At 42.0% G+C, this 12,035-nt stretch overlaps 1 protein-coding gene across 1 annotated transcript in view; it reads right to left on the reverse strand.

Annotated features, from left to right (window-relative positions):
• ATP8A2 (ATPase phospholipid transporting 8A2) overlaps positions 1–12,035 on the reverse strand; it is a 500,148-nt gene that overhangs the window by 379,881 nt on the left and 108,232 nt on the right. Inside the window, exons 4-7 of the mRNA XM_042457059.1 lie at positions 11,799–11,844; positions 9,969–10,009; positions 5,543–5,616; positions 2,541–2,610 (exon numbers count right to left, since the gene is read on the reverse strand). Of these exons, the coding sequence (XP_042312993.1) occupies positions 2,541–2,610; positions 5,543–5,616; positions 9,969–10,009; positions 11,799–11,844 (231 nt within the window). The remainder of the gene's footprint in view (positions 1–2,540; positions 2,611–5,542; positions 5,617–9,968; positions 10,010–11,798; positions 11,845–12,035) is intronic.

Below are 12,035 nucleotides of genomic sequence, written 5' to 3' on the forward strand. Positions count from 1 at the left end.
GAAAAGTGTGCACATTTTTAACAAACCCTGAAATAGTTGTTGAAATACCCATATACAAATGGAACACAAAACTCAGTGATAATTTGGGAAGGTGGAGGAAGAATATACTGAGCTATTCTATGACTGCATGTGTCCAGTAGAGGGCAACCAAAATGGTGAGAGGTCTGGAGTGGCTTGGGGAGCTAGGTGTGTAGAGCCTGGAAAAGAGAGGATTAAGGGGTGACATGATAACCATGTTTAAATATTTGAAAGGATGTCATACTAAGGATCCTCAGTTCTGATGATCAGAAGGTTGGCAATTAAGGGCCCGAGTGTTGCACAATGGCATGAGCTCCTGTCACTAGTCCCAGCTTCTGCCAGCCTAGGAGTTTGAAAGCACGCAAATCCAAATAGATAGATAGATACCACTTTGGTGGGAAGGTAACAGTGTTTGGTGGAGTCATGCTGGCCACATGACCACCATAGCAGTCCTCAGACAACGCTAGCTCTTCAGTTTAGTAACAGGGATGAGCACCACCCCCTACAGTCGGTTATGACTAGACATTCATGTCAAGGGACTACCTTTACTTTTACATATTGATGACAGAGCAAGCTTATTTTCTGCTGCTCCAGGGACTAAGACACAGAGCAACGTATTCAAGCTACAGGAAAAGACATTCTACCTAAATATTAGGAAGAACTTCCTGACAGTAAAAGCTGTTTGACAGTGGAATACGCTGCCTCTAAGAGTGGTCGAATCTCCTTCTTTAAAGGTTTTTAAACAGGCTGGATGGCTATTTGTTGGTAATGCTTTGATTGTATATTCCTGCATGGTAGAGGATTGGACTGGGTGGCACTTTTTCCTCTCCCAGCTCTATGATTCTGTGTTGAAGGACAGACACTTGCTAACCCACAGGTGATTAACACAACTTAGAGTCCACCTATGGACACCTGGTCATTTTTTCACTCCATTTCTCCACAACGTGTTGTTATCATTGCTCTCTCCATCTTTCCCTCCCAGAAAGGAAGAAGATACTCTGCCTTGTCAGAGTATCCTTCTGTGGCATAGAAAATCACTGCAGCTGCCACCAGATGTTAATTGCAATAATGTCCAGAAATTTGGAAGTGTGGCTTCTCAGCATATTGGGAAGGCCAAGGCACCCACACACAGAAGATACCTACCACTGTTTGTAAGCAATACCTTAGGAGTGGGCAGAATTCAGTGCTAGAGTGTTGTGTATGCAGTGTTGTGAATGGAGCAGGTCTCAAGGTAAAGCTCTAAGAATCACCAAGGTCAAGAAGCACATAATGATAAAGACCTTTGATTGAGACTCTAGATAGCTACTGCCAGGCAAAACAAATTAATATCAAGCTAAATGGATCATAGCCTCACCTGACAAAGCTTTATATGTTCCCAAGAACACCTGAGAAGGTGTTTGAGCAGGCTTGCCACAGTTCTCTCATGGTCTCATCACTCACATCTGCTGTTCTCTATGTACAACCAGTACATGGATGAGCAACTACAGTGCATCTGGGGGCCAATTTGCAGCCCAGGGATCTCCTATGAGCCACAAGAACTTCCAAAATGCCCTCAAAGTGGCAGCAGGGGGTGAAATACAGTTCCAAGTTTTGAGATGTATGTATTTCATGGTGTTAAATAATACAAGCTATCTAATAATGACCTATCAAACAGGGAGGTGCAGCTCCTTGAGGCATCCATGACCAATAGTTTACTGGTTTAGCCAGGTGGCAGGGAGATGATAGGTCTGTGGAACTAATACAGCTGGAGGGGACTATATGCATGCTGTGAGCTGCACTTTGCAATCATTTAACTAACACAATTTAATTGTTATTGTTTGTGTGCCTTCAAGTCATTTTTAACTTTACAGTGCTTTATAAATAAAGGTTAATAATAATAATAATAATAATAACAACAACAACAACAACAACAACAACAACTTATGGTGACAGAAAGGCAAACCTAACACATTGTTTTCTTGGCAACATTTGTTCAGGATTGTTGCTTTTCCCTTCTTCTAAGCCTGAGAGAATATGATTTGCTCATGGTCACCAAGTGATAATAATAATAATAATTTGTTTTATTTATATACCGCTATTCCAAAGATCATAGTGGTGAACAGCAAGTAAGCTAATTAGCAAGTAAGCTAATTTGCCCCCAACAGTCTGGGTACTCATTTTAGCGACCTCGGAAGGATGCAAGCCCGAGTCAAGCTTGGGCCTTTTTGCTGGTCTTGAACTCGCAACCTTGTGGTTTTGAGTGAATGGCTGCAGTACAGGCATTTAACCACTGCGCCACCAGGGCTCCCATGATCTTCCATGGCTAAGTGGGGATTCAAACCCTGGCCTCCGGAGTCATAGTCCAATGGTCAAACCACTACACCACATTGGCTACTTTAATGCTGCTGCTTTAATAGAAGAACGGATATTCAGAGACCAAGCTACAAATCTCACCTTCCAAAGAATAATGCATACATCATGTGCTATTCCTAGTTGTCATTTAATTGGCTTTCACAAAGTGAAATAAATACATTTAATTTTACCTGTCGTATTTTAAGGTTAGTCTCCCCATCAAGATTAGATGTTTCAATATAGCACATTGCCTGAGGTTCGCTGTAAAAGCATAATTTAAAAAACATTATGTATCAATCACACTGTGCTTTGAAAATAACCTTTAAAAAGAAAGTGCCTGCAAAACAAAAATAAACTGACATTCAATCTCCAGAATAATTTTTTCAACCATTGATTTTCCCTCTAAATACAATTAAATGAATTTTTGTTTTACCACCATAAGGATTTGAATATACACAGTATCTTTATAATAAAATCATGTAAAACTATGAATGCAACACACATTTTCTACAAAATCAAGACAAGCACCAGCTTCCAAGCATGCAGACTCTGATGAACTGAGGTCTTTTCAAAAAAACAAATAATAATTAAATTTAACATCTGGGTGATGCATTATGTATGTACTCTTATAGAGGTCTTGATGCAGAAAGGATGAGCACAAGGAAAAATAAGGGACATTGGGCCACATTCTACTGTGTCTTAGCCTCAATGCATGATAACAGTGACACAGCAGTGTAGGATCTATTTGCCTCACAAAGCTTTCCTAGCAACAGATGTATGGAAGAATCACACAAGTTAAATGTAATTCATTTTCAAGCCATCCTGGAGAGGCCTGGGAAGGCATCTTCTTATCCTCTCAGCTTAAGTAGTTCTTCTGTTCAGACATAGTTGTAAAGGTTTGTCATTACCTCACAGGGAATTTAGCCTTCTATTTGTTTGTATGTGTAAAGAAAAAAGAAAAATATCTCTTACTGAACATGGAACAGAAATTGGCATTATTTGTTAGCGGAACAGTGTCTTATATGGGAGAGGGTTAATTGTGGAACTATGGATACTGCTGTGACTTTAGTGTGGTTTTACAATGTTCAATGACAAGGAAAGAGATTCCGCCTAAATATTTGGAAGAGCGTTTTACTGTAAGAACTGTCTGAGGGTAGAATGGATTGTCTCAGAAGATGATGGAAAATTTCAACAGATAGACATCTTTCAGGAATGTGTTAGCTGTGTATTTGTGCATAGCAGGGGCTGGACTAGACTGCCCTTTCAGCTCTAAAAGTCTAGGACAGGGGTCGGCAACCTCCGGCCCGTGAGCCGGATGCAGCCCGCGGAGGCCTGCCGCCTGGCCCCTGGCTGCTGTTGCCGCTGCTGCCGCTGCCGCCACCCGTCACGGATTTTCGCCGCTCTGGGCGCCACCATTTTGGGCGAAAAAATGGCTGCACCCATAGCGGCCTCTGGGGCTATGGGCGCCGCCATTCGAGGTCGCGCGAGACTTTGCCGCCATTTTGCCGCCCAAAATGGTGGCGCCCAGAGTGGCAATGGGCAGCCGCGGCAGCGGGCGTCCCTGGGGCCCTCCAGGAGGGCTCCGAGAGCGGCAGGGGGCCTCGGGGGGCCTGCTACCGTCCCTGGGGCCCTCCAGGAGGGCTCCGAGGGCGGCAGGGGGCCTCTGGGGGGCCCTTTGCCGTCTCTGGGGCCCTCCAGGAGGGCTCCGACGGTGGCAGGGGGCCTCTGGAAGGCCCGGTGCCATCGCTGGGGCCCTCCAGGGGGCCCTCCAGTGCTGGCGGCCCCCACCAGCTTTTTTGCCGGTCTCTGATGGGGCCTGGGGCCCCGTCAGGGGCCAGCAAAGATGGGGAGGCCTGGCCCCCAGAGGGTGGAAGCTCCGCCCCCGGCATGTGGCCCCGCCCCTGGAGGGCAGAAGCTCCACCCCCGGCACGTGGCCCTGCCCCAGAGGGTGGAAGCTCCACCCCCGGCTTCGGCCCCCCAGTCGCCTGAGGGACAGCAACCCGGCCCCCGGCTCAAAAAGGTTGCCTACCCCTGGTCTAGGATATTGATAGTTTTTTGTGGGTTTTTCGGGCTATGTGACCATGGTCTAGAAGAGTTTCTTCCTGATGTTTCGCCAGCATCTGTGGCTGGCATCTTCAGAGAATGCTTGCCTGGAAAAAGTGGGTATATATATACTGTGCGAGCCTGGGAATGCAGGAATGATTTGCATGTGTATTGTTCTGTGCTGATGGCAGGCCTCAGGCAGGAAGGCTAATGCAAAAGAGGATTAGTGTCTGCTAATTGGTGATCATTATCTGCTGGGAAAGCCCCTGACTCCCCAGCAGACACTAATTCTTTGTAAACTGCTTCAAAAGTCTCAAGGAGAACTGAGATAGAAACAGAATTGATGAACATGATCATTATTGATTATTATCTAAAGATTTTGATATGCAACTGGAATTAAGCTAGTCTGGTTAGTGCCTGTATGAGGATATACTGGAAACCCTCTGTTTTGAGTTTCACAAAAGGACAGTGGGTTACAAATGAAATTTTAAAAATGCTATTCCTTTAATCCTTCCACTTTTAATTTGGATCTGGTCTTTTATATTAAAGCAGAGTGGACCAATCTTTTAAAAACATGCTATACAACAGGGGGAGGTCTCATTGGGACACTTTAGATTGCAACTACCACAATCTACAGTGAGTGGCACCAGATATTTTGAAGTGCAAAATATCTGAACTATACCAAGTTACCAATCCCTGCCAGATGTCAAGTATAACATATGAGGCAGTTCCAGTCCTTCATGTAATTTTCCTTCTAGTCTACAAAAGTGGGGAACAGATGGTAGTACCACACAATTGTTTGTTTGCTTGACACTTAAAAAGCAGAGCTGGAGTAAAACTATATGCCTGACATTTAAGCAGAGCTGGTTGGCTGTGGAATGCTAGGAACCAATGTAAAAAGGAAAACCCTTAACCTTTCCAAGATCTGCTTAAAAGTTTAGATGTGATGTGAAAGGTGGGCGAGTGGAACATATCTTGGAAAAGTTACCAATGTTCATGCTGACTTGGGAGATTCTGGCAGTTGCTTTCCAATCTCTGGAGAGGAATGATATTCCATGTCACTAGAATTTCTTCTTACTGAAAATAATGTTGCTTTTAAACCTCAGTTTAGCAGAGGCATCACACATCACACCCATTCAGTATATCTGACCTGGTAGACAAAATGATCATGTCTGCTGGGAGGTGCTGCCCATTGGTGACCTTCACAATGTCTCCCACTGCCACCTATTGAGTCAGGGGCAGGAGTGCAGCAACAATCATAAAAAAGAGAAAATGAACAAAGACAGAAAGCGAGAGCCCATCCATACTGTTAATCAGCTAATTAATCAAGAATGAAAGGTGGAAACAGTGGTGTGTGATAATGTGATAATTCTTGGGTATGGTGACCTTTTCTTAGAAACAAGAGAGGTGCCAGGTCTGTGTCCCTTGCCAAATAGATATGCTTCAGGAATGGAAGTTGAATGCAAAGACATCAGGACATGGACACTCAAAAAGGAGAAGAAAGGACTGTACACAAAAAATAAAAAGGGAAAGGGCATCTTCCAGGGACACAAAGAGACAGGTGAGGAGGAAAAGACAACAGAAAAGGACTGATTTGCATTGAGAAATGTATGACTGACTCTTTCCTCTTCACTTCTTCTCTCACTGCAACCGACCACTACACCAGATACCATCTCTACAAAGCCATCAACAACTGATACAGGATTCATATGTTACACAGAAAGCATGCTATAGCAGCACATACACATGTGCATTGGAAAGCATGACACTAGGATTATTACTATTACTACTATAACAATTGTTAGGCATTTCTTAGATACCTTTCTCTCTCTTTTTTTTTTTTAAAAGGCCAGCCTTAACATATTTCATAGATAACTTTTCATTTAAAAAAAAAACAACTTTAACACATTTTACCACAATTAGACTATACAGTACTGTATAAAAATTAAAATCAAACATAAAAACAATAGAAATGTTGCATAAAATAAAACTACACTTCCCTGCAAGAATAAACGAATAAATACAAACCCATAATAGACACATGCTTGAGGAGGGGGGCAAAATTTAGGAGAAGCTCAGAAGCCATCCACCATTTATCCCTGCAAGTTTACAAGCCTTTACCCCAGCTTTGCATTTTTCAGGGTCAGGTGCTGCCAACACCAGTCCAAACAACAAGTAGTTTGCAGATTCAGCAGGGGAGGTGACTCCCCACCACCACTATTTTGGAGTGAGGCAGCCACCTTCTGCTTAACCCACACTGGTGCAATCCTGAGTACAGGTAATTAAATCCAGTAGGCATTTACACATCGTAGCTGGATGGTCAATTGTACCCTGAATATCATCTTGAATAGTCCTGTCACACTAGTTTAATCAAATACCTTTACGCTTGATAGCAATAGCAATAGCAACTACATTTCTATACCACTTCATAGTGAACAGTTTACAATGTGTAAGCCAATTGTCCTAAACAAGCTGGGTGCTCATTTTACCGACCTACGAAAGGATGGAAGGCTGAATCGACTTGGAGCCCTCTGGGATCGAACAATGGAGATTACCGCACTAGGGTAAAAGCGTTCCCCAATGCGTTCTCACGGGCATGAGCCTGGAGCGTGATGAGAACCAGAACGCTAGTTTACTCCACGGCGGAACGCCGCCGTCGCCGCCGGGCGTTCCAAATGTGTTCCCAATGTGTTCCAGGGAGGCCATTTCTGGGAACGGGAAGCCATGCGGTAAACTAGCATTCTGGTTCTCATCACGCTCCAGGCTCGCGCCCGTAAGAACACATTGGGGAACGCTTTTACCCTAGTGCGGTAATCTCTAATGTTATAGCTGCAGTACTGGCATTAAACCACTGTACCACCAGGGTTCCTTGAATGTTAATTAACTTTATTGTGTGATTGTTTATCTGATTGTTATCTGATATTTGATTTGATATTTGATGCTTTAAATTTGTTGCCTGATTATTTTATCTAATTCTATCTTGCATTATTATCTATTGTTTTATATTTATTTTGTAGAATGTACGCCATTGGCAGGTTTCATTTTTATCGATTTCATAGTTTGTATGTACAGCGCTGTGTAAATCTACAGCACTATATAAATGAAATATAATAATAGTAATAACAAAAGAAAATCTTTACACTTACACTTGCAAGTTCAATATTTTTTGAAGTTTTCAAGTACATTGTTTCCTCAGAAAAGCAAACTCTCTGAATCATATTTACTTTTCATTCACCTTTATTTGCAATTTCATTTGCCAAACCCCTTCTAGTGTGTTTACGTGAGTTTACAGTGGCAGACACATTTAGTAGGGCAGGCTGCTTTTAAGTAAAATGAAATGTGTCCTTTCTCATCTGTCCATTTAAAATAGTCTCCACTGAAGAATATAATAACAATGTTTTACAGCAGGCCAAAAGCTGAATGGCAGCACTGCATCATATTATCTATCCTGACCTGCGGCTTTTGCACTATGTCTATACTATTTACACAGCATGTGCTGAGCAAATTTTATATCTTTGACTTCATGAATTGGCTTACTAGCTCTCTTTTTCTAAAGACAGAAGAAATGCATTATTAACTGGTTATCACAAGTTAAGAAAAAGATACTCTGAGATCTACTGGTTGATCTCTTGGGAAATTGCAGTAACTAAACCACAAGGATATCTGATTCTCAATTGTTTAATTACAGAAGCAAAAATAGTGACTCTCCCACAGCTGCTCTAAATGATACTGCTGAAATGGAGGGCTTGCATGGGGGGGAGCGGTGCACATCTGCATACATGTGTGTATTTGTGTTGAATGTGACTTGAAATGGAGTTTGGCATAAAAGAACTATGGCCTGTTACAGACTGCCAAAATAAAGCTGCTTCGGGTCTCTTTGGAGGTATGCTATTTAAATGATGCATGGGTCCTAAGAGTCCAGAGGTTGCGCCAAAGCCACACTCCATTCCTAAGCACTGGAGTGCAGCTTTGGTGCAGCTTCCGGATTCTTAGGATGTATGCATCATTTAAATAGCATACCTCCAAAGAGACCCAAAGCAGCTTTATTTTGGCAGTCTGTAACAGGCCTATGAACTCTATTCAGTTTTGGTACTCAGAGCCAATTTGGGGCTCAATGTTCTTTAATTTTAAATATGTTCTTTGTGTTCTGAAGAGTTTCATCAGAATGGAGAAAAGAAATAAGAGGGTCTTGCAACAAAATGCTGCAATGTGGAGTGACTCTGTCCAGGATTCTAGCCAACTAGACTTCTATTTCCATTCTCCTTCCCTGTGGCATAGTACAAACTGCCAAAAAATGGCAGTCTGTAGGCGCCCATTTTAACTCCAGAACAACGTCACAACCGCCAAACCATGCAACGTCCCTCTGGAGTAAAAAGAACCCGGTTCTTCTGGGTTCTTTTTGCAACACCTGGCTTACGTTGTGAGTGTGCAACTGGCGCACTCACGACGTAAGCAATGCGCAGAAACATGCAGAAGCTGTGTGTCCCTTACATAAAGATGGCGCCCCCGTGTGGATCAAAGGCCACCATTAGTCTGCCGCCTGCACATAGTAGGGCTTGGGACTTGCGGTTGGTGCATGGTCCCAAGCCCTACTATCGCCACAAGGACACTGCTTTCAAATTTTCCTGCTCTAACAACCATCCCACATTGTGTGGCCACTGAGCCACAGGTTCTCTCCTCTTCTACAGTTGTTTAACCTGTGCAAACCTTGGGGTTCCCGCAGTCCTGCTTATGTTTTCCTGGTTGTCAGCTGATTATGTCATCCACAAGGATCAATACCTAGAGATTAAGTTCACTACTGTTATATCACAAGGGTGGCTACTGGTGATCCCCCAAGATGTTTCTTGACTACAGCTCCCAGTATCTCTCACCATAGGCTATGCTACTAGGGCTGAAGGAATGTGCGGTTCAACCACATTTGAAAGCTCACAAGCTCTACACCTCTGGCATACTGGATTCTGAATTTTAAGAATACACTTAGAAAGTTACAGTGACCACATTGGCTTGGGGTTTTGTGAGCTGTATTCCAAAAAAGTAACTGTTCTACTATCTGCTTAAGAATATATCAGAACTTCTTTGAATCGCTTTGCCACTTCCACAGACAAGGGATGTATCCACACTATACTATACTACAATCCTACAGAATCCTGTGATTTCTAGTTTTCTGACATACTGGGAATTCTCTGCTTGACACTAGTCCACTCCTCAAACTGCAGCACTACAGCTCTCAAGCTTAAATTTCTCAGTACCTCAGCATACTACATATTACATAATCCACAGAGTAGAGATATAGCAGTTAAAGAGGTATCAAATTGCCATTTGTGTAGTATGGATATACCCAAGGAAATTACCAATCTTATTACACATTTATACTGTTAAGGATTCCTTATTCAACACAGAAGAGCACAAAGATCACACACATAAACACACACACCAAAACCTAAGACATACTACTTTTCCTGGCAAAATATTAAGAACATGTAGTACTTGTCCTTGCTGACACTCAAAGATCAAAACCATTTATTGCTAAATCAAATAGTAACTATTTTCCAAAACAACTTAGAAATAATTCTTACCTCTTTCCACATAATATTCTGCCACATTCCATTTCTTAAAACTGTGAGAGGGAAAAATAAAGAGAAGTGTTTTAAAAATTTCTTTTTCAAATATTATCACTATAGATTAGCATGTCCAGTATACAACTTTGTGAGAGAGAAAAAAACTATGTGTAGAATGGGGTCAGGGAGGCCAAAACAAAAAACTAGCCTCTTTCCTACATGCCAGGTGGATCCCTAGGAAGATAGGTAGCTGCCTTGCTATGAGTACAACCACAGTCCCATCTGGCACAGCGTTACCAGCTATGCATCTTTGCAGTCCTAGATGCAGGGATAGTCAGTAGTTCCATTGCCACTGAAATGGTGAGTCCTCTTTCTCATCAGTGGCCATTCTTCCAGCAAGTGTTCTAGCTGCATCAATGCTGTCCTGGTAGCCAGCTGGTGCTTCAAGCTGTTTCTTGACTACAGCTCCCAGCATCTTTTACCAACACAAATTCAGTAGTATGAGAGGTCCTGTACAATTTAGAGCAGCTGTAGCAGCAAAACCAAGAATGGGTTCACCAAACCCACAGTAACAGGCCTATTGGCTCCCCCTATACACCTGGAGATCCTTGGTATTGAACCTGGGAAATTTAGCACACAATCCATGTTCTCAACTCTCTTCCTAAGTCAGGTTTCATTTTCAGTTGAGTCAGCAGTTAGCCTGTAAAGGACCAGCTGTAGAGTCTAGTGTACAAGTGCTCTGCACATTCACAGATTTTTACAGATCTAGAACATCCCCACGTTGCCTCGCCACTTCTTGCATCCTTTTTCTTGCAATCCTTTTCTTACTACCATAGACCAAAAAAGGAAAAATAGCACTATGTCTTTTGGATAGTAGCACTCTGAGCCCTTTCCAGGTCTAGAGGCTCTTGACTATTTCACAGTGAAGAAATATAATGAATAAACAAATTACAAGTGTAGCCTGTCTTGACCCCGGAGAAATTCATAATATGAAAATAGCACATTAAAAGAGTGAGCTGAATCTTGCTATATGCTGGACCTATTCAGGTGGTTGGGGTTAGACAAAACAAATAACACTTGTGTTGCCCAATACTGTAAACATTGACAATATTGTGTGTTTTACTTTTTTAAAGAACTGAGTTTGCCCTACTTATGTAAATTAGTGTACAGATGGTGGTCTCAGTAAACTACTATGCAAAAAAATCACTTGGGGAAATTGGTCTAAATAAACCAAAGTGGCTCATGTAAATATATTCTCTTCCATGTGATTAAGCATGATGATTATACTCCAGGCAAGCACAGTGACCCTACTGCCTTTGATGGCTCCAACCCAGCTGATGTCTCCTTGAACCTGCATGAGGATGAATACAGGGAATGGCACTGAGTCAGCCTAATGGCTTTAATCCCTCCACTGCAGTAAACTATTTCTCATTTTCATGTATTTATTTAAAACTGAATCAGCCATTGCCCATGACAATACAACAAATGTAACAAAGAGCAGGAATTCAAAAGCGAACACTTAATATAACAGATTGAAACAAGATGTACCAAGTAATCACAAAAGTCATCCTGGAAGTGTATAATATAGATTACTGACTCCCTTAACACATCTTAATCACTTTACATCAAGACTTTTTATAATAATTAGACAAAAGAGACAATCCACAGTGATGACTAATTACCACCAGGTGGTATTTTAAAAAATCACAATGAATTTTTTGGGAACTCCATTATTAGAATTTATTCATGAATCATGAGTAATTAAAATCAAAAGTATTCATTCTCTAGACAAGCCAAGATTTTTCCAATTCCATATTTTGTTTCAAAGAAGTTAAAATAAAATCTTACCTATTGTTTTCTTTTTGTTCACTGTGCTGTCTGCCTTGTGTCTTTTCTATTAGGAAAATCAAAGTACAAACATTAAGTTAAATTTGAGTTGGGGAGGGTAAAGCATCAAGAAAAGTTATCTACCTGTTGAAAGCTACACCAAAAACATAGGTGCTTTGCAGACAGCCTTTTACAGCCAGATTCAGACCACAGTCACCACACGCCACAACCCCAAACTGGCCTTTTCAGGGCGTGAAA

The sequence above is a fragment of the Sceloporus undulatus genome, chromosome 3 (assembly GCF_019175285.1).
Source record: "Sceloporus undulatus isolate JIND9_A2432 ecotype Alabama chromosome 3, SceUnd_v1.1, whole genome shotgun sequence".
Taxonomy (NCBI): domain Eukaryota; kingdom Metazoa; phylum Chordata; class Lepidosauria; order Squamata; family Phrynosomatidae; genus Sceloporus; species Sceloporus undulatus.